This window comes from Dunckerocampus dactyliophorus, chromosome 18, assembly GCF_027744805.1.
Source record: "Dunckerocampus dactyliophorus isolate RoL2022-P2 chromosome 18, RoL_Ddac_1.1, whole genome shotgun sequence".
NCBI lineage: Eukaryota > Metazoa > Chordata > Actinopteri > Syngnathiformes > Syngnathidae > Dunckerocampus > Dunckerocampus dactyliophorus.
The window spans coordinates 17817597-17841053 of NC_072836.1; the positions used below are offsets into that span (position 1 = coordinate 17817597).

Genomic DNA, 23457 nt, shown 5'->3' on the forward strand with positions numbered 1-23457 from the left:
TCCTAAATTTACGACTCTTCTCAAAACCTCTGATTTTTTTCCCCCCAATGTGGCCCTAATACTCCGTCGTGGTATTTGCTCATTACATTGGAAAAAAACTCAATGACCAAGATCAAGACGTGATCTACAGGTATTTAAATAAGTAGGCATTTAAATATAGGAAGGAAGAAAATCGTCACTGAACGATTTTGTCCACAAGAGGGCAGCATTTTAAAGCGCAAGCGTCACTGAAAAGGGCAACAATCCTTTCACAAACAGTAAACTGTACAAACTATGTGGATGCTGAAGACACGCACACACACACGCGCACGCACACTTTTCATAACAGAGCGATTGTATATGTCCACCCCTGTCTTCATTTTTTTCATAGCAAATTAGAAATGCTCTTGTTAGTTTTTACGCTGATGAAACATCATCCAGTCATGCGCTCATTGGCCACAACATTAGGTACACCAGATTTTTACAAACTAAATTTAGTGCGTCATTCATTTTTAATATTTTGTGTCTCTTATAGTATAAAATATGTGGACCATAATACTGGAAACACCGATCTGTCTAGCGCAGTGCCACGCTGCTGCAAAATACAACCACAACAATGGACACATTGTCCCAATCAAAACAGAGCGTTGTTATCTTTGTAAACTTTGTGTTTTGTGAAACCGCTCCTGCATTGGAACTCATTTGATTGTGCAAGTGCAACTATTCAAGTGTCTGCTGTGTATAAATCACTTGTGTGCTTTATCAGCGACCATAAATCAACGCTGAGTAAACGTGTGATTGGAAATAGGCGATAGCGCCACAATGCAAAAGATCGTGTGTGACCTCCTGATGGTGCAGTCACATATGTGACGTCCTTGTGTACTGACTGTTTTCCCGGTGAATATACTGTAGTATGCGTGTGGGTTTTACATATACTCTGATTTCTCCTCAGTGTGGAGACAAACAATTGGGTGTCCCGAAGTTCATTCAGTTACTTATTTGCCCGATTTACTAATAGGCTGCCAATTGATATATCAAATTGTATGAGGAGCCGTAAAGGGTCTAATCATTAGCCTCTGAAATGATGATCATACCCGCTTATCTTTGTCTGACCTCAATACTGCCTCCTCCAGCTGCCCAACTTCAACCTTTCCTGAAAAAGATAAAGGGATTTTATCGCTGGTTATTACTAATAAATTCGATGAATCGATCCTGTCTGCACTCAGCTATTTAGTAGATGGAAAATGTCTCACAAATAGAACAAGGCGTTGTGTTAGTGTGCTGTCCCTATGTTGTCAGTGACAAACATGTCAGGGTTTGCGGTACATTCATTCATTCATTCATTTACTTAATGCGGCTTGTCTCTCCAACTCTGTACAGTAGATGGCACCGTAACGCTGCATCTTAACACACCTCATACAGTCTGCCTGAGAAGAAGAAGACGTGGTGGGGGTGGTGGGGATCGGTGTTGCCACCCTAGTGACAAATCAAGCAACTTTTGGAGACGCTAACATGAAGGATGCACATATCGCTCTTCTCCACAATTCAGGGCAACCCCCCCAATTCTCCGCCCCTGCCCATGTGCACAGAAGAAATTTTTTTTCAAAGTCAAAAGAGAAAATGTCCCATTATGAGAACTATTATGGGATGCCTGTTATGTTGTTTGGATTTGAACAATGTTGTATTGGATTTCCGTGAAGTAGGATTCCTTAGCATAGAAAACCTGTTTACGACCTTTTAAATACTGTACGTTTTTTTATGGTACATTATTAGAGCCCTCTACACATGAAGTAACACCCCTATAGTCATCTTTGCACTTGTATTACCCAATATAGCAGACATAATAAGAGAAAATAAGACATTTAAGACATAAATAAGACCCATACAAGAAAATTGCGTATCTTTTGGAAAATTCGTTTGGGGAAAAGTTATAATATTATGGCCATAAAGTCACAATATTATGGCAAAATCATTTAAGAAGAAAGTGCAAATATTTCAAAATAGAAAAAAAAAAACGGGGAAAAAGAGTAAAGGCCAAAGTTCATACTAATAGTCTTTTTCACTCACATCACAAAGCAGAAATACATTTTTTTCTTGAACGGTATACAACTTCTTAGCGTATCTACATGTGTTGCTTTACAAAACATCAAAGTGGCCCTTGCATCTTTTCATTTTTCAGGATGTGGCCCTCGGTGGAAAAAGTTCAAACACCCCTGACTGAAACTTACAGTATATTGCATATTTAAAGTCATTCGTGTGTGTCTCTCCATGTCTTGATTGCATCCGGTTACCATGACGCACAATAACGATCACACAATAAACCAGTCCGGTTCCTTTTAATGCGTCCTCTTCTTCTTGACAATGTGCCAGGAAGTGTCGGGATGGAAGACCTCTTCACAAAAAATAGCAATGGGTCTAAATGGCCGTTCGGGTCCTTGCCAACCCAAATATTACGACGTCATTGGCGTTTGCTCAAGAGCTTTACGACATGCAAGGTGGCGGTTAGACAGGAAGCTGAGAGGTGATGTCGTACAGCAGCAAGCTTTCACTGGAAATGTTGATGATTGACTTAACTGTGGTATGTGTACAATGCGATAATGTTGTTTTTGTGTTAATGGTGCAGTCTGGTAAAGGAAGTTATAAAGTACACAAGTGGTTTAAGGAAACATGATAACACATGTAAATGACAAACACGTCAACTTTGTGAAAATGTGGTCTTGATCTGAATATTATTTCAAGTAGACAGTTCTAATAAAAGGGGGCTTGACTAGTGACACATGGAAAGAAATAATAGTGCTTATAGTTTTTCATTAAGTGGTTCAGTACAGTAAAAGTTGTCTAAAAGTTGTGAAGGGTAACTAATATCCTAGCCATACCTCCACCGTGAGGCTTCTTAGTGCCCCTCTTCTTCTACTTGGCCATTCTATCACCTTCAGCTTCGTTAGCAAGGCACTTGTCATCTTGGAGGTGTGTTTACGCTCCTTATCATGTTTGAAAACTGTCAAAAACGTCACAGTGCATGTTGGAATTCATGAATGGCAGCTCCCAAGTGCTGGCAGCACTCATGCACGCCCTAGATCATGATGCTTGCTTGTAGGCAAGACACAATTAACTTGGTTCTTGTGTTGCCAGATATTTTACAACGGTGTATTAGGGCCACATTAAAAAGAAATAATAATCTGAGATATAGAGAATAAAGTCGTAAATTTACAACACTGAAAAGACGCTAACCGAGGTTCCACTGTTTTTAATGACAAAGCTTTGTTAGCAATTAGGAATAACATTTCTTTTTATATTGTGCTGTTTTTTTTTGCTATATGTACTGCATTTTTGCTGAATGTTTGTTTAATTTTATTTCTACAAAGTGCAGCAGGCCAATAAAAAACGAGCCGCAAGACGCACTTTGGCCAGGCCTGATGTAAGGGCTGTTGTCTGTGACAGCGTGCCATCATTCCATTAGTATCATTGTCCACAGTTGTGATTCAACTGAAGACTGCAGGAGGTGAATTTCTTAACAAAAATGCAGGGAATCAATCAATGAGTCGTTTAGGACCAAAATATTGCTAGAAATAAGTGTTTTTGTTTGCCTCACAGCCAGGAGATAACCTCCAGCTCACCTAAAAGAAATCAAACGGTATAGAAAGGTGGATGTTGATGTGTTACGTGAGTGTGACACTGTAAGTCTTCTTACAGTGGTGACAACGGCCCATAAGCAGTTTGGTCAAGACTTTTACAGGCTTAATCCACCCTACTTTTATAGCATACACTGTTTATCAGCTCCACACAAGCCCTCTCTTTTATAGCCTTCTGTGACCTTTGCCCCTCTCACCACCTGAGCGTGGAGAAAAAAAGTCAGAAGAGAAAAAAAAAATCATGTGAAATCCCCTTATATGTTCACGAGTCTGTACAATATTATTTTGTATTGTCTAATAATAATAGAATAAGGAGGAAGCTGTGATTGGTTGGCTTTTTTTGGAGCGATGTGAATATTTTCATGTTATTCAGGCTTTTTTAGTCAAGCATAAATAAACCGAAGCGAGGTGTTGGTCCCAGTGGAGTGTGGGAGTCTTCCTGCCTGCCTCGGCCTGCCCGCTGTTGTGACTGTCACCTGCAGTTGTTCATTAACACAAAGAGGGAGCGCTGATAGAGCAGCTTCACACCAAGCCGGAGGATTATTGCTCTCAGGCTCTCATTGGAGAAACAGTCTTCCGCATTGGCTCTACTGTAACTGTCCAGGCTCCAAAATCTTGGGAAAAGTTGAGTCTTTTTCACATTTGGATGGTGGGAAAAAGAATAAAGGGACAGGTTGGCTTCTGCTTGGTCGATTTGGACTGAATAAATCAGCGGGGATAGCGGGAATTGATTTCTTTGGACATGTAGGAACTGTGGACAAGACAACCACAAGGATCGAGGATGTGCGGCTTTAACAGTTTACCCTACCTTGGAGTGTTGGTGATTGCAGCGATGGGCAACAAGATGCTGGATGACTGTCTGTCCTCCAAACCCCGATACACCATGAATGTGGTGCTGCTGGAAGACAACACGTACGCGTGGAGTCGGCCCTTCGTGCAGGCTGCGGTGGAGCAAGCCATAGAAGAGGACAGGAAGGAGAATATTAAACACAGTATGGAGTCTATCTTTTAGATAAATACTTGATACTTTCTGGGTGCCTGTGTTGTTGGAGTCCAGTGAAAAGCACATATTTTGTGGACGAATATACAAAACACTTTTTTTGAAGAAAAAAAATGCAGATAAATGCTTTTCATCAGACAACAAGGATACATAAAAGTAAACTCAATAGTTAAAAAGTGAAGATGAAATGTTACACGTGGGGCTTTTATGAAATCAGAGTGATTTCCTTCGGCAATTTCTATGTTATTTCGTTTTTGTCTTTGAAATGAGAGATCATGTTAAATCACAGAAAGCATAAATAGGCTGAAGTCGATAGTAGCTTCTGGAAAAGTGTGGAACGGGGAAGCGCAAGGAGAATTGGTTATGAATGTGGGAAGTGTTCAGTGTCAAATATATAGGGAGGAAAATTTGGAAAAAGCCTCCAAAAGTAAATATAGTTTGTCAAAAATATATTTCGATGCCAGGGGGCTGCAATTAACAATTATTTTCTTAATCGATTAATCAGAATCGTGTTGTTTTGATCGGTTAGGCCAAATCAATATGAACCAAACACACACAGTTAGTGGTTTGATCCACAGCATATCAGAAAAAAGGCCAAAATGTACGTCTTGGTTTGCCAAAAGCACAAGATAACAGGCCTACTTTCATGAATGACTCAAGAAATTAAAAAATATTCACATTTGAGAGGCTGAAATCAGACGATATTTACATTTTAAAATAAAGAAACGATTAATCGAATACCAAAATAGGTGTTAACTGGATAAGTGATGAATCATTGATTCATCACTTATCTAGAATTGACTAAATCTAGAATTGACTAAATATTTGTATGTAAAGCAACTTAATATTAAAATATTAAGTTTATCCAACCTAACTTTGTGTGTGTTTACGCTAACAAAATACAGTTGCATGGAACCAGTTAAGTGTACTAATATTAAAGTAGAAAAAAATTGTATTTATAGTGATATCAAATGATTACTCCATGAGCAACAACCATGCACCTCCCACCCCAGTGATGAAAAAAAGCATGCATTGATTACAATTTAAGGCAGACGCCCGTAAAGTAAGGCCAGATGATGCAGTACAACGTCTTAGAATGCAGTTCAATTCACCACATGTATAAATAGACAAGAAGCATGGACCATATTCAACATTTGTCAAATTTTTTGGCTGGCTAAGTGTATTTTTATGTGTATTTTTACTTATAATAGTTTAGGATACAAGATGATTTATTATTGTTATTATTACAAGAATCCCCAGTACTGAATAGCTTAGTATGGCTTTAGTACAGGAACTGAAATCGTTTTTCAAAATGGTAAGTCACCCGAGTGTTTTGCAGGCACACGATGGCGCTCTTTAAAAGTATATTTAGAAAGCTTTTATTGAAATCTGAGCTGGTAAAAGTAGCAGATTAAAAAACAGACTACATGTTTTACTCAGCAGGGCATATTTGGATTTGGAATACTTGGGTTTTGTCATGGAAGAGGTCACAAATGACAACCTTTTTTTCATATTTGGTCCAGACCTGAGTACCGAAGCGTGAACAGCGGATGAGTTATGATGCTAATTTGAAGATAATGGTGATCAGTGAAGCAGAGTCATCAAACAAGAGTCAAGCAGATAGAAATATGATTAGAACAAAATATGATGAATGAAATAGGATTTCACTGATATTGAAAATTAATTTGATCATAAAAATGAGTCTTGAAAAAGAGGAGTCGTCTTATATTTGGTTCAGTACAGTAATAATAACGTATTGCTTTATTGTAGGTGTTTGAAATTCTTTGATACAGAAATTGAAGGCAAATAAGGTATTTAATCTAATCTGAGCTACCAAATGACATAAATTTTTTTTTATGCCTTCATATAACGATAACTCTTATCTTCCTTGGTTCTAGATTTAACATTCAGTTTGACTGCAAATTTCTATGGCTTCAACACCACCGTCTACAACCGACAGGGCTGCGGGAGCAGCACCTGTGAGGGCGTGGCCATACTTAAGATGCTGCATGTGAGTTTGGACAAACAAATGTGTTTTTTTTAACAAAAAATATTGATTGTAGGTGCACACGGGACGTGTATTTATTTCATGTTTTTATAGTCAAGTACTGAAAACTTCAATTCGTTTAGCTACACATTACAATGTGATTCTCCACTGACTTAGTCAGCCAAACACCTTTTGTTCCTTGAAGGCCACCGTACGTACGGTGCGAAGCTAACCTGTGGTTAACTAGCTTGCATTTTTGACAGACAATTTAGAGAACAAACATGCACGGTGAGTTAGGTTTCAAATATAAATTATGCGTCAATAATTATGTGGACATATAATTACAATTTAAAGTGTATTCAAACGAGCTGCATGAGTGCTAAGTGAACTCACGAGTGACTCACCTTTGTTCAGTGTCGGACTTGACATTGCGCTAGTTGTTACAGTGCATTCTGGGACTTGTAGTATCAATGTGAATTATGTGGTATTTAAATGGCCAGTAAAGAGATTTAAACATATTTTTCAGTTGAATTAGATTGTATCACCTAAGGATCTGATGACAGTAGTATAAAATAATAATAAAATAAGTCATAATTACCACTGTCATCAGTATATTCTTCTTTTCTAACTTTCTGCTCTGATTAGATGTCCACATGCGGTGTTTTTGTAGTTGTTGGTTATATTGTCAAGGTTTAGTGAATATCAGCAATGAAGTGATGTGCTTTCTTGTCAAATCCGATGATATGAACGCTCCGTGGCAAAAAAAACAGCTTTTTAAATGTACAGTGGTTAGAAAAATGTCAAAATCAATGAGTCACAAGAACTTTGAGGGGGTTTATTTGCCAATATAGTGTGAGCACCTTAATGCAACTCTGATTTTCCTGCAGAGTAAAGGTGAAGTAGGATGTGTCATGCTGGGGCCGTCCTGCACATATGCCACCTTCCAGTTAGTGGAGTGAGTATGACGCTGCGCCACTCCCATTTCATTTTACCAAATGACCCATTTCTGACTGTAGCATCCTTGGACATGTGTTTCAGTGACGAAATTGGCCTGAGCCTGAGCATTCCCATCATCTCCGCCGGGAGCTTTGGCCTCTCTTGCGACTACAAGCCCAAACTCACTAGAATCTTGCCGCCGGCGCGCAAGATCTCCGACATGTTCTCCAACTTTTCGATGGAAGTGTTGCCATTCAAGAATGAGTGGAAGCATGTTTATGTCTACAAGAAGTCTGTCTATAACGCAACTGAGGACTGCTTTTGGTCAGCGGCTCCCAGCCTGCAGATTCACCAGCTCGAGTGGATGAATGAATGAATTCAAAGTTTTTTTGCCGTTGCTCACACAGGTACACCAATGCACTGGAGGCACCTTCAGCCAACTTTGCCACAAAGATAAAGAGAGAGATGCTACGTACAGAGGAGGAACTAAGGAAAGCCCTCGTTTCGAAGAAAAGACACAGTAACAGTGGGTGTCCTTGATCTGAATGTATAAAAGACAAAGATATTCACAGGGATGCCACCAGAGAATGGCAAAAATCTGCCCATAAAAGTTGGAGTTCTCCAATTTCCCATCAACATTTGCAATAAACGTGACTCGTACTGATTAGATTAGATTCAGCTCTAAAGCTCTCCCCGTCTCTCTTCAATTGCCATTGTTCACTCATGCGACACAATGCAGGTTTAAGCCCTAAATATGCCTGCTCACTTAGCTGCTCACTTCTAATGAATGATAATGTCAGCTGATCGGTAAACACTTGGAATCAGAGTCACGGTGTAGCTGTGGCAGCGTTGACGAAAGTTTCACTTTTGCGTCCCAGCGCACAGCTATGATGCGTTCATGGGCTGCCGAACGAAGTGTGAAATCTCAGCGCTTGACTTATCAGTAAAGAATGAAGACATAAACGTCAAAATTGTGGGCTTTGTAGCGATGACGCATGTATGCTACACATTTTACATCATCATGTATATCAATTATTACCGACTTATGGTGAATGAGATGTGTTTTCTGTGTAAAAAGTGGCCTATTTTTGGAGAAAAAAATGTAGACCCAAAAGTTCAAGAATTTGCAGGATAAAGCACGCTGAATCGAGACTATGGGGGGGGTATATAACAGATTAAAGAGAGCTTTTATTTTATATACAATACTATAAACAGTATTTTGCATTCGGAGTTAATTATTATTACTGCAGAAGTTTGGTGAAATATACCGGAAGACACACAATCACAAGCTGCGAAATGACGTGAGTGTGCTGCGCCAAGTCTCGAGAGGTGTTATGAAATAAGCAAACACTGTTTACAACAAAAGCAAAAGTACCACAAACATAAAGCAACTGACAACAGACATGTTACAGCTGACGAGAGAAAAGAAAAATAAGCTCTATTCAAGTTTTGCACTGAAATGTAATGGTTTCCTGCTGTGCAAATGTGCGCATTTCGTGTCATCAGGTGTGTCGTTTTTGTAGTTTCTGACAACTAACTCGTGAACGAGGAGGTAAACGGGGTGCCTGTGAAATGTTCCTCGCTGCAATGGTGAAACCGATGTTGTCCTTTCAGTTTTCATCGTTTGTGGCCGTCCCGACGACATTGTTTCAGTAAAGGTCAAAGTGGGTCAAATACACAAGGACATCGTGTTCATTCTTATTGACATTTACAAGTAAGCATGACAAAATTATTCTTTTTTTTAACACGATGGAGCTGATCTGCAAATAGAATGAAGAAGAAAACCCTTTTCTCCTTTCCAGCCCTGAGTATTACGTCAATGCCACGTCCAGTCAGGGCATGCAGGACGTCCTGGTCGTCACGCTCCCACAGAGGAACTATAGCTATGGATCCGGTCTCCAGTATAACGACACGGTGAGCTACGACTTCAACTCCCGCGTGACAAATGGGTGTCGGGAAACTGCTGTAACTGACGCCTTTTCTCCTCCAATGTCGTTCACAGATCAATGATTATGTGGCTGGCTATCATGACGGCGCTCTGCTGTTTGGTAAAGTGCTCAGAGAAAGGATGCTCAGTCAGCAAAATAACTATCATTACAGAGGCTCTCACGACATCCCGCTCAGCGACAACCCCTTTGGAAATGTCTCTTTTTACGGTAAGTCACTGACAAGACACATCCACTTTCCCAACGTATCCAGCCCCCTGCTGCAAGACCATAAACAGGGAGCAAAGTTACAGATCTGATATCAGATATAGTTACTGTACATTTGTAGATAACAGAAATATGTTCTGTTTTGGTCAAAATAACTGTACACGCGCTGTTTACTTATCTACTTGTTTGTTTGCTGCTGGGATTCCAGATGATTTGATTTTCATTATTTTATATTAAATTGCACGGGTTCATTTAATGACTATATAATTATAACAATTAGATTATTTTTGCTTATATATGCACATGTTGCGATTAATTTGCGTATGTAAATGCAATATAAATCATTGCAGTTTTGTCATCATTGTATTCCGAAATGTATAATTTATTGCCACAGCAAGAGCCTTTCCTATGTTGCAGTGAGTTACATTTCTATGGTTATCATCACACATGCTTACTGAGATGAATTTTCACAAGCTTTGCTGACGTCTCGCGTTTTTTCTGAAAAGTTTGGTGGAACGCCGCGATATATGCATCCGCTGTGATGACGACTAAGCGTGTTTGTTGCATGCAGGTATGGGAGGACACTACATGCTGGACGAGTATGGCGACAGAGACGTTAACTTCTCCATCATTTACACCTCGACTACAACCGGCAAGGTAATTTGTTCAAAGGAATCTTTCCTTTAAAGCAGGGGTGTCCAAACTTTCCCCAGCGAGGGCCGCATACGGTAAAATCAAAGGACACAGGGGGCCGTGTTGATATTTGACATTTTGTAAACCAACACGTAGATAAATGTGTTAACAAGTTGTATGTCAGCCTGCATCTTAGCCTTGTGTTACCGGTGACAAAGTGGATCATTACTTTTTCTCCACTGCTCCTTTTCCCATTTTTGCTGTTGTTGTTTTTCAGTTTTACAAATGTTTCAACTGTCTTTTCTAACACTGTGACTTTATTCCCGTAATATTTTGACTTTATTCTCATATTATCACAACTTTTTCCCTAACCTAATTTTCCAGAAATTGCAGCTTTATTCTATGTTTTGTTACTAATGTTGCGAAAACTACTGCGGAAATTGTTGTGAAAATATATATTTTTTTCTCATAGTATTACGACATTATGCTGGTATAATTTTTTGTTGTAACGTTACAATTTTTTTATATTAACTCATTCAATCCCAGCCACTTTTCAAAAGACCAACCTTTCACTGTCGGCCTTTTTAGGCGATTTTGACAGATCTTTCAAGGCACACAGAATATTGTGTCGGCTATATATAAATATATATATATATATATATATATATATATGGCTATATGGCTATATAAACCTGGAACCGACCAAATGACAGATTAGACTCCAAAAATAGGTAGTTTCTACCATTTTCTGTTCTTTAGTAATCAGCAGGAGAACATAGGTAAGTTTCATGAAAATAGTTTCCAAGGGAGAAAACCAGATTTTTGTTAAAAGATACATTTCAAGCCAACTTTCACTTTGACACAAATATTTTTTGCTTTTGTGACAGCTCAAATATCTAAACAACTATACCACAACATAAACAACACAAAAAAGTTTTTTTTGAACATCAAAATAACAATTTATTTCAAATGTAACACCATGAACTATTTACAATTTTCACATTTGGATCTGAACTACCGTATGTGTGTGCGTGTTTCCTACAATGTGTAATTTTTTTTGGGTGGTACACAATGTGACAGCTTCCGTGCATGCAAACACTTCCTCTTCCTGTCATGTGTTTCTCCTTCCTCTCATGATGCACTGTTGCCACCTAGTGGCCGTTTTTATGGCATTAAAATTGCTCTCAAGCCTAATCCATTGGTGAGGAGTCGCATCATCACCTCTTTTAGCCTCTTGAGTTTATAAAAACGTATAACGACGTCTTTGGTATTGAATGAGTTCATATTATTAATTTGTTCTAATATTTCTGCTTTCTAAAATTACTGCTCTTTTTCTTATGTTATTTTGTTATTTTTCATGTTTAATTTAATTTTTAAAATGTGTCGGAAAAAAAAATTCCGGGCCAGAAATGGCGGCTCTTTCTTTTAAATAATCAATATGAAGCATTAACGTATTTGATGAATTTTCCCCTGCAGTATGAAACTCTGTTAGTGTTTGACACATCGAAGAATAAAACCATAGCGATGGCCCACAGTCCTGCTCTGCCTTGGAAAGGAAGTCGCCTGCCCAAAGATGTACCGGAAGAGTTAGACGGTAATTAGTTTCATTCATCCACTACAGGAAAATTCAACCCAACAATGAATGAATCAGTTAATAGCAATTGTTTAAGTTGTATTTTTAATGGGATTACAACGTTGTTAGCTAGTGATGCTTAGTCCCTTTCATTTCCATAAACATTCATGGAATTTAGCAACACTAATGCAGCGCTTGCAGATGATAGCATTCCCATACGACGTTTCTTGCAGGCTTGAACTTGCAGGATGTGATTGTGATCGTTCTGAGTCTCAGCGTCGTGGTGGTGACCGCCATCGCTCTCATCTTCTACAGGTAGGAAGCAGCGTGCGCGTGTAGGTGTTATCGCCCCTAATGTCCTCATTTTCCGATCGGACTCACGCCAGGCAGAACAGAAAAGAACGTCAAATGCAGAAAAAGTGGTCTCACATCAATTCTCACCTGATTTGTCCGCTGGATGAGAAGGAGGTCTCCCTCAAGGTAGAAGTCCTCATTATCTGAGACTAAAAGAGTAACAGGTTGCTATTTATTTCCATCATGTCACCAAGGGTTGTATTTATTCATTGCATGGAATAGATTGATGACGACAAGAGGAAGGACAGCACTTACTTCAACCACCGAGGCCGCTATGACAAGAAGGTCCCGAAAAAACAAACATAATCTAACAGTGAAAAGACAATCACGCCAATATGTTGACGTTTCCGCTTGTGTCTTTAGCCTGTCATCTTAAAGGAGTTGAGACTCACTGACGGCGACTTCACAGAGGACCAGAAGATTGAACTTAACACTGTAAGGATGTTTATAGTCAATAATGCAATGAAATGGAATCATCGATGCTATGCAGGTTTTAACATATTTCTTTATTAGTGCAGTTTTCAACGGTGTACAACTGTTAGCTTTGTAAGAGCACACAGTGTTTCATTAGTACCTGTCTGACAGTGTCAGTCAAAACTAAGCATCATGCATGTTCTGTATATACTGTATGTGTATTTGAAGCATGTACAGATGTGTATATACAGTACATAATATACACTAATGTATTTCTTTATGTAACCTGATATTACAGAGGAGTTAAAAGCCACCTTTCTACTCTTTGTGTTTGTTTCAGCTGCTACGTATTGACTACTACAACCTGACCAAGTTCTATGGCACAGTAAAGTTTGAGTATGGCGTGTTTGGAGTGTTTGAGCTGTGCCAGAGAGGCTCTCTCAGGGTGAGCGCGTCACTACATGCACACTTTATCCAGCCGTCCGTGTTTTCTGCATCAACAGTTCACAAACTTTTCAAACTCCAGACCCAAACTGGTCATGATTGAGTTTCTTTTGAAGATGCGTCCAAGATTACATTGAAGAAAGTTGCGTGTTTACAGCTACACAATGCAACATGTCTGAAAAGAAGGAAGAAACAGAGCTCATTTAATCATACTGCACTTATTCCCCGTGTTATAGCACTTGCGAACAGTTTGTTCACTTCCTGTGTTCAACATGGACCAGTTTACCACTTTTTAATAGTAAAAGAAAAGGATAAAGCTGTGCAATAGTAACGTTAATGTAGAGATTTTACAATAATATAAATAAATAAAAAGTAACAGAGGGTAGTAAGTACAAGATATATGTGATCGATAATGCCTTAATTGAATATGAATGATGATAATGCTAGATAATGATGTTGCCTTATTAAGCAATAAAATTAGGATAGTGACAGCAGACACCGTGGCTGAGCGTTCTTCTGCTTCCTTCCAAAATTAGACCACAAATTTCTGCTTCAGTTTTAATGTGAGTGATTCACATTGCTTCAATGTTGATTTAATGAACATGTGAAGGATCAACATTGATTGCACCCCCAATTAGATGTATTATCCAAAAAAATAGTATAAAACGTTTGAAAAAAAGCTTACATGAGATATACATGTATAGTTTGCAGAGAAGTCATAAAAAGCCATGGCTGTACTCTAACTTAGTACTAATAAATACGGTACAGCCTTTGAATTTATGATATCAGGACTTTAGTATTAAACCTCTAAAGAAAATACTTTAGTTTAAGGCAGCAATGACTGACCAAACCTAATGGGACAGGGACAGAAAGAGCACAATAGGGAAGAGCAACCTGTAATGCATCATGTTTGTCAGCACGTCGCCAGTAATATGATGCTGCAGAAACACTAATTATACACCATGACTTTCTACAGCCCGTCTAATGTCTTTAATGTAAGTGTGACATCATTATTCTTGCTAATCAAGCAATAAAATACCCAGAAATATCATACGGGAGGTGCTTGCAGTACTCTTCTCATCCTGAAGGGGCGCTGTCAAGCTAAAACAGCAACATACCCGCGTGTGCTGATATCACTATTGGGGAAAATTAATAGGATGACAATTATTTCCTGGAGGTTTATTGGAGTCTACTTGAATCATAACCGGAACCATTGACCCAAAAACATCTTCTAGGGAATCTGATATCCTAAGTTCAGTTTAATGACCTCTTATTGTTTTGTCTGTTGCCAAGACTCATAAGTGTTGTGTTATTATTTCTTTCAGTACATCCTGAATGACAGAATCTCCTACCCAGATGAGACCTTCATGGACATGGAGTTTAAGATTTCAGTCATGTACGATATAGCAAAGGTATTGTAGAATTCATTCATTCATCCATGTACTATTTTTCAATAAAAAAAAGTCTAAGAGGCGATTTATCACATTTTTATAGCAATATATTATTTATTTATTTATATTTTTAATTGATAGAGTTGAAGTGCTTTTAATAAGCCCTACTGGGAACACACTTTTGTGTGTGTGTGTGTGTGTGTGTGTGTGTGTGTGTGTAGCTTCATTGCTGATGAGCTGTGTCTGTCCACGCCACTGTTGCCAACTTTTTTTCCTACAGCATCTGTTCTAAAATCGTATGCAAATAATATTCCAAATAGCCAACAACTTGTCTTACTGAGGAGTTGGCAACAGTGGTCCACGGCTGTCCTCAGCAAAGTGTGTGGCTCCAAAAAGCACTAATGTGTACTTTATCCACTTTTAATATATCTGCTAATCCCTAGTTTATTGCATTTATTGCATTAATTGGCTCCAGATCCGACCGTGATAAGTGAATTTCCAAAAAGTAGGATTCCTTATTTATAAATGAAATATTTTCATAGCATAGGTTCTTTACAACCTTCTAAATATGGTTTTTGACATTATTAGAACCCTCTAGACATGAAATAACACCATTGTAGTCACCTTTATGCTCCTATTACCCAATATAGTAGACATAATAAGACAAAATCAGGCATTATATAGATGCACATGTTCTGTTTCTGGACAGTTCTAACATAATGAAACATTACTGCCACCTTGTGGCCAGTGTAGAATACTACATATCAAAACATGTCTTTCAGTGTGTCTCTGAATGGCTTATATTTGTATTTTAGTTCATTTGGGCCTTTTTATGCTTGAAAATGCTTAATGTAGGCCAAAGTTATGTAAAAGTTGCATATTTTTTGACTGATAAGAGGCCGCAATCAACCACAAAACGGCAATGATTTATCAATGAAGATATTTGGAAAAACCGTGATAGAGTGAAGCCACGAAATTCGAAGGGCGATGTGGCTCCCTCGTCAGTAGCTGGCTGACTCGCAGTTGGCAGAGCTCTAGGCTTTGTTTTAAGATGTGTAGTGAAGCCTGTTTTTTTTTGTCTGTTTGTTTTACAAAGCTGTCTTTGCTCTCTTGCATCATACCTCCACCAGGGCATGTCATATCTCCACTCCAGCAACATTGAAGTCCACGGTCGCCTCAAGTCCACCAACTGTGTGGTTGACAACCGCATGGTGGTAAAGATCACAGACTTCGGCTGCCACACCATACTGAAGCCCGGCAGAGGTGAGCGATCAATATCACAGAGGACCATTATTGGAGTCACGCTGTCTTTTACTCTCAGATGTATGGACGGCCCCTGAACACCTCCGCAGAGATGGCATATCTCAAAAAGGAGATGTCTACAGCTATGGCATCATTGCACATGAAATAGTGCTGAGGCGGGCTCCGTTCTATACGTCATGTTGCTCCAACCGCGCAGGTATCGCTCTGAAATACGCAACATGGACACAAGTATTGAGACGCATCACTCATCAGGCTTTTTTTATGCTGTGAGAGGCCGGGTGTCTGTCCCTTCTCAAGAAATGATGTCAGCGTGGCGTAGACTTTGTTATATGTTGAGCGTAGTCATTGTTGCCTTTGTCTGTCCCCTCTCGAGGAGTGACACCTGTGTTGCATAGGCTTCGTTACTTGTTAGGCTTAGTCATAGCTGCACTTGTCTGTCATTCGTGTGTCCTTAGGGCGTATTCGGTTGTGTTTGCGGACAAAAAGACGGGCCGCATGTTTACCTTCATGCTGTCTCATCCATCAGATAAGATCTACAGGGTGCAGTATCCCAACGGGATGGCTGTCTTTAGACCAGAACTGAACTTTGAGGGCGTGTCCGAGAAAGATATTGAGGTAAGAGAAGTAAAGAAGATGAAAGCTGGCTAGAAAAGAGTGTCTTATGCTGTCCACGTGCGTGTCAATCCAGCTGTACATGCTGATAAAGAACTGCTGGGATGAAGATCCAGAACGAAGGCCAGATTTTAAGAAAATTGAGATGACTCTGGGTAAGCTTTTCAGGTACGTCAGCATTGTATGTTAACAAGAAGTCAAATATCCCTTTACAAGTTGTCTTCTTTACTGTACTAGTATACTATACTCAATAATGACAAGGTAGTGTATTTATGGACACAGCAACCTGCATAATCAAGGCCCAGAGACATACATGGACAACCTGATCCGTCGTCTCCAGATGTACTCCAAGACTTTGGAGCATCTTGTGAAGGAAAGGACCGCCCTGTACAAGGCTGAGAGGGACAGAGCGGACCGCCTCAACTTCATGCTTCTTCCCGGGTGGGTTTACTGTATTCCCTGCAGGGAAATGGAAGAGTATTTGTGATGTGTTATGTATTATGTGCTGCCTCAGCCCGGTGGTGCGTTCACTGAAGGAGACAGGCAGAGTGGAGCCGGAGCTCTTTGAAGAGGTGACGGTGTATTTCAGTGACATTGTGGGATTCACCACGCTGTGCCACTACAGCACCCCCATGGAGGTGGTGGACATGCTCAATGAGATCTACAAGAACTTCGACAGCATCCTTGACCACCATGATGTCTACAAGGTGCGTCAGCCATGTTTTTTCTCTTTCATTTGGAATCAGAACACTGATGGCTTCCTTGTTTTCAGGTTGAGACCATAGGAGACGCCTACATGGTCGCATCGGGTTTGCCCAAGCGCAACGGTGACAGGCACGCGGTGGACATAGCACACATGGCACTGGACATCTTGTCCTTTGTTGGGACGTTTGAGTTGCAGCATTTGCCCGGCATTCCTCTGTGGATACGAATTGGTGTGCATTCAGGTAAGCATGATCAGGGATTGTTATTGGACGAACTCGTGAGATTTGGGCATGTCTATTATAGATGTACGTGGTGTCATCTTTGGCATATGCAGGAACAGAAGCACCAAGCATTCTAATAAACAACCAAAAAGATGGCGTCAGACTGTTGCGCAGGGCTGTTAATCTGTGAAAACAGTCAAAGAAAGCCAGACTACGAAGAGAGATTACGTTGGGTTGCTTGAACGTGACTTTCAGGTAATAACAGCCATTGGTTGTGTGTGTAGGCCCCTGTGCAGCTGGGGTGGTGGGGAACAAGATGCCCCGCTACTGTCTCTTTGGAGATACCGTCAACACCGCATCACGAATGGAGTCCACAGGCCTGCGTGAGAAAGCACACACACGCACACACACACACACACACACACACACACACACACACACACACACACACACACAGTCCTTGTGACAGATCAGATTGAAAATAGTTTGATCGGTCATGGTTGTGTCCCTGTTCAGCTTTGAGAATCCATGTCAGTCAGTCCACCATTAAAATCCTGCAGAGGACAAACTGCCAATTTGAGTATGAGCAGAGAGGAGAGACGTACCTGAAGGTGAGCTGCACGCACGTTCATATTTCATCTGCTTGCTCATCCACACGTGGAACACAAAGTAATCCCTCCACTTTCATTGTGTGTCTTTGTGTATATGTGTTTGTGTCTTCACTGCTGGCCCACAGGGCAAAGGCAAAGAGATGACATACTGGTTAACGGGGGTGGCTGGAGGCAAATATAATCTTCCCACACCACCAACAGCGTGAGTAGAACACATCTAGCTTCAATGCCTGCAGCTCATTTTTTATTGGCCTGCGACATTACTCTACAATGAAAATTTAAAACGTTTTTTAAAATAGGGTTTTTTTAAACATTATTAGAGCCCTCTAGACATGAAGTAACACCCCTATAGTCACCTTTACATTCGTATTACCCAATATAGTAGACGTAATAAGCCATTATGGTCACAACAGTAGCTGGTGTTATTATGGTTATGATTATTGTTGTGCATGTTGTGAGATCATTTAAACCTGCAGTAAAAGCCTGTTGTTTTGGTGATCTAGTCTGGTGCTTGTCTCACCAAACAATTACTGACACCTAGTGACCAATGCGGAATACTACATTCACAATGTTAATGCGTCTTTTATAATTCCTTGCATTTGTATTTGACTTTATTTAGCCATTTTTATGCATGACAGTGCTCAATTTAGGCAAAACAACTGCTTCAGTATGCATCGTTTTTTACCTTTAATAGGCCGTATTGAAGCCGTGAAATTCAAACGGCGATGCGGCAAGAGATGACTGTATTTGAGATGAGCGCTTCCTTTGTTCTTGGTTTGACGTACCACACGCATCCCCTCCATGCCGGCCTCAGGGAGAACTTCCAGAGGTTGCAGCAAGACCTGGCAGAGATGATCGTGTCCAGCTTGGGGAAGCGTGGAGAAGGGAGAGAGGCCTTCGAAAAGAGGAAAACCTTGTCCGCCAAAATGAGAAGGAGAGAAACCAACATCAGCCTGCAGGGGGAGAGCCCGCCAGAGTACTTCCATCTGGCTGTCACTGATGCCCCCAGTACATATCTGTGAGGGGAGAGAACCTCTCAGTGCGCCAGCAGCCATAACTGTTTGAATGAACACTGCTGGAATTCATTGGACAGAGTTGCAGTGACTCAAGGAAGGAAACTGACACTTTTATGCAGCTAATGCGCAGTGAAAAACGTCCATTCTCGTCCAGCTCGCGGTTATTTTGCATTCACTGACAACTCCTGCGACATCCTTTTTAAATGAGTAAACTTACAGAAAGCGAAAGTAAATACGAGCAAGGATGCAATTTGACACAACACGATACAAGAAATGCCATCTTTTAAAGAGTGCAAAGCTAATGAGTCACACGCTTTGTAGAGGCTGACGGCACGCGTGACTCTTTTAATGAGTCATAACAAAAGCACAAACTCTCAGGTGGTGATTAAAAGTCAACACGACACTAGCACTTGTTTTAACAATGTATATATTTTTTAATTGTGCTGTATTAAATTATGTCTGAACTGCAGCACCGGGTTTTCAGTTTGTCTGAGTCACTTTTTGTGGTAAAATACTCACTACTTCATTTCAAATCAGCGCTGTTAATTTTCACTTGCATTGTCAAATTAGTGTAATGTCATCCAAATACTGCTATACTATCTGGAGGTTGCTATGATATTCTATCATGTATTAACCAACAGAATATCCCTCAATGCATTCATTTATTCTGCATTTTGGTTCAGTGAAAGTATTCCTTTTCTGGCCAATGAGTGTATATTGAAGTATTTACAGCAAGAGGAGTAAAATCAACAGTATAAGAGTATATTAAAAGCAGCTGTACATATAGTAGAAGTACATAACGCAATGTCCAAAAATGGACGTGAATAATGGGCTGTCACAGTTGGTTCACTCCTGCTACTGCATGGGTTCACTCTCAATAAGACCTCTTATTAACCATCTTTTTCTATTAAAGTCATTGCCACTTAGGTAGGCTTACTAGGAATGCGCCACTATTGTCTAATGCAGTGTTTCCCAACATTTATTGAGCCAAGGCACATATTTTACATGAGAAAAATCTCGGGGCACACGCTTCCATAAATACATGACATGAATACATGTAACTGGAGGATACACAAGTTAACGATGTATCTTCTGCCCTCTAGTGGGGAGAACATTGAATTGCCTTCCCAAACACTACGTAAAACTGCAACCCACAAACAATGAACAAATGATGCGGCAGCCAGTGTTGCGAGTTGCTCACTAGTAAAGGGTAACCTAATTACTTACAATTTCAAACGTTACAACGCCATTACCTACAGTGAAATGTGGTGTGTTATGCACTTATATCAACAATCTATATTTTGCTTCAGGTGCCATTGTTCACTACTGCTACACGCAAGAAGCTAATAGGCAAGTATTCCCTTTTAATTTTGGCACTCCTGAGATTCCATAAAAAGGTAGTTCATGAGAGTTGTGCTTGTGCACTCATAGGGAAACACTGTCCCCTAGCGTTTTGGTAGAGAATTGCAAGTCAGGAACCCTCAGCCGCCACCAAGCTAAATCCCATTTTTACACATTTGAAGGTTTTTTTTCCATTTAAATTACTTTTTGTTGGAAAGTAATTACGACTTATGTTTAAACAGTAACTTGCCCAACACTGGCAGCAACTGAAGTCCAGCTGATAGTAACTTTGTCCAGTAACGTTGATTACTAATTAGCCCCAGCTGTGCTCAAAGCGGTCTCAATCAAGTAAAGTCGCCATCTACGCTGCCAAAACAGGAAATACAAAATACAAAATAAGAGTCTAAGGAAGGAAACGATGCCGTAAGCAAAGGAATACACACACCCAGAAGTCCAAGACATAATAAATTGCACAGGCAACAAAAATCATTACAGCATTTCAACAATGAAATCAAATTGTGGGATCTGTATTTAGCAGCCGTGTGCGGTAGAGCAACAGAATTCATTACACTACACTTTATGGACTTTTCACCTTGGCCCATTTTCATCCAGTCCAAGAGGTTGAGTTCATGTGAGGCCGTCATAAAATCGAAATATTGAATCCGTTCTATACAGTTTTAGTTGTAACCAAGGCGGTGTCACCCAGCTCTGTGGCAGGAAGTGGGAATCTGTGCTCCTCTACTCCCTCTGTTCCCGCGGTGCTCATTCCGCTTTGACACTTTAGGAAGCACGTGCAACGATTTAATCTATCACCCCAATTTGAGCTGGTGTGGGCCCCCTGGTGGTGGTGGTGGGTACAGGCAGAAGGTGCTGATGCAGCTTTGAGCGTCGTGTCGTTTGGGGCGCTCTTCATCGACGGGGGCAGGAAAGCTTCAGTAAGGGGCTCTGTTTTCTGGGGGGGCTCCGGAACAGGCTCGTTTTCTTCTATAATAAAAAAAACGTTAATGATTTAAAAAAAACACTAAAAATGATGATATTCTTCCATCTCAATTCCCAATTCCATGTCCCCACCTTCTGAGCATTGTTAAAAAAACATATACACTCAGTAGCCACATCATTAGGTACACTTTCATTCATTCATACTGTGCTTTATGTGGAAAGGATCTGATTTTGTAGGTGTACCTAATGTTGTGGCCAGTGGGCGTATATTGTGACTGCAATGTTTGTCATTTTCCGCATGACAGTTTGGACCTTTAGTTGGTTTATCTCTTTTTATACCATTATTTCCAGTGCGGTTCTTTTATTTTTGTTATGTGTGTTTCCTGTTGGGCTTGTATGCACGACCATAACTCTGGTTGGAATGAGCTGAGGAGCTCACCTGTGTTTGATTTGTAATTATTAGTGTTTATGGTCTAATGGTTCATCCTCATTAGGGTCGCGTGGCATCCTGGAGCCTATCCCAGCTGACTTCGGGCGACAGGCGGGGTACACCCTGGACTGGTCGCCAGCCAATTGCAGGGCACATAGAGACAAACAACCATTCACACTCACATTCATACCTATGGACAATTTAGAGTCGCCAATTAACCTCACCTGCATGTTTTTGGGAATGTGGGAGGAAACCCACGCGCACACGGGGAGAACATGCAAACTCCACACAGAAATGCCCAGGGGAGAATCGAACCCTGGTCTTCCCGATCTCGAGGCTGTTCCTGTATTGGTCAACGTGCTAACCACTAGACCATCGTGCGGCCTCCAACCTGAATTAATCAATCAATTATTTTTTGCGCAAAACGACAGAATAAACAGAATAAAAATAAATGCCTGGGGATCAAACCTGCGCCTCCTGCCACAAAAGACAGAAGCGTGCACCCTGTCATTCATGAATTATTACAAACTATTTTCCATTCCTACAGAAAAAAGGGACCACGTGTATTTTTGTTTCTATATATTTCAAGGAACACTTTGCAACCGTATCTGCGTTCATGTTTTCCACCTCCCACGGTGAGTTTTATGTTTGCGTCAGCTGATTCTTCGTTATTTTGGTACGTTGACTACTTGTGTGTTGTGCCGCTCCGTGTGAGCTTATCTTTTGTTAATGAAAGACTTTATTGAACCAAACTTGCCACCGTGTCCTCGCTACACCAAAATCATAGTATCACAATTTATATTTATAAAATGTACGTCCTGTCATTGCATAATAAAACTACATCCATGGTCATCTACGAGCACCAACACACAACACAGTTAAGTAAAGTGTTTCTTATTCTGGTACCTTCTGACGTAATGTAGAACATTCTACTCAATTATTTGAGAATGGGTGTGCATCACTTAGGACATAGATCACTTCATAAAAGAAATGAAATGACAATAGAGGCTTTATGCTGTGTCCTAGTTTACATTGTGTGAAAAACAGCGAAGCGTTTCACGTTCAATTAAGCGAAATTCCTTCAGATGCTAATCTAATTGTGTACATTCCTTGTTGGACAAATGACAGTTTACTAATACACAGCATCCTCCTGCTGATAAGCAAGTGTAGTTTTTATTTTGGAGGCCTTGTCATACACTCGTGTCCACTCTTTTGGACCATCCCACATGTTCCCCTGATCGCCATCCCATTGAGAACATTTGGGGATGGATGGCTAGGGAAGGGGCCACACGGTGGTCTAGTGGTTAGCACTTTGGCCAACACAGTAACAGTCTGGAGATCGATTCTCCCTTTGGGCATTTCTGTGTGGAGTTTGCATGTTCTCCCCGTGTGCGTGTGGGTTTTCTCCGTTTCCTCCTACATTCCAAAAACATGCGTGTTAGGTTAACTGGTTACTCTAAATTGTCCATAGGTATGAATGAGAGCGTGAATGGTTGTTTGTCTATATGTGCCCTGCCATTGGCTGGCGACCAGTCCAGGGTGTACCCCGCCTGTCGCCCGAAGAACAGCTGGGATAGGCTCCAGCATGCCCCCGCGACCCTAATGAGGAGAAGCGGTATAGAAAATGGATGGATGGATGGATGGCTAGGGAAGTTTCTAAAAATGGACATCATATGCAGACGGGATGCCCTCCGTGAAGCCATCTTCACCACCGGGAGCAACATTCCCACCAGCCTCCTGGAAACTCTGGCATCAAGCATGTCCAAACCTTTTTCTGAGGTGATTAACGAGAAAGGCACAGCTTCTCAGTACTGAGTCCTTTT

At 40.5% G+C, this 23457-nt stretch overlaps 1 protein-coding gene across 2 annotated transcripts; it reads left to right on the forward strand.

The window, feature by feature from the left end:
* Positions 1-4151: 4151 nt before the first annotated feature.
* gucy2ca (guanylate cyclase 2Ca) lies at positions 4152-19372 on the forward strand. Of its 2 annotated transcripts, XM_054759433.1 has the most exons (27): positions 4152-4603; positions 6510-6622; positions 7486-7553; positions 7637-7858; positions 7942-8060; positions 9149-9248; positions 9337-9448; positions 9537-9690; positions 10259-10344; positions 11797-11914; positions 12127-12208; positions 12280-12373; positions 12470-12532; positions 12611-12682; positions 13002-13106; positions 14431-14517; positions 15627-15759; positions 15818-15955; positions 16286-16374; positions 16448-16539; positions 16654-16812; positions 16886-17078; positions 17144-17318; positions 17582-17680; positions 17814-17908; positions 18034-18110; positions 18723-19372. In XM_054759433.1, exons 1-27 carry the CDS (start codon positions 4393-4395, stop codon positions 18928-18930), a joined length of 3264 nt encoding a protein of 1087 aa, XP_054615408.1. In that variant the 5' UTR covers positions 4152-4392; the 3' UTR covers positions 18931-19372. The 2 variants fall into 2 exon arrangements, with proteins under 2 accessions (XP_054615408.1, XP_054615409.1); XM_054759434.1 differs by lacking the exons at positions 4152-4603; positions 6510-6622 and adding an exon at positions 6818-6886.
* The last annotated feature ends 4085 nt before the right edge of the window (positions 19373-23457 follow it).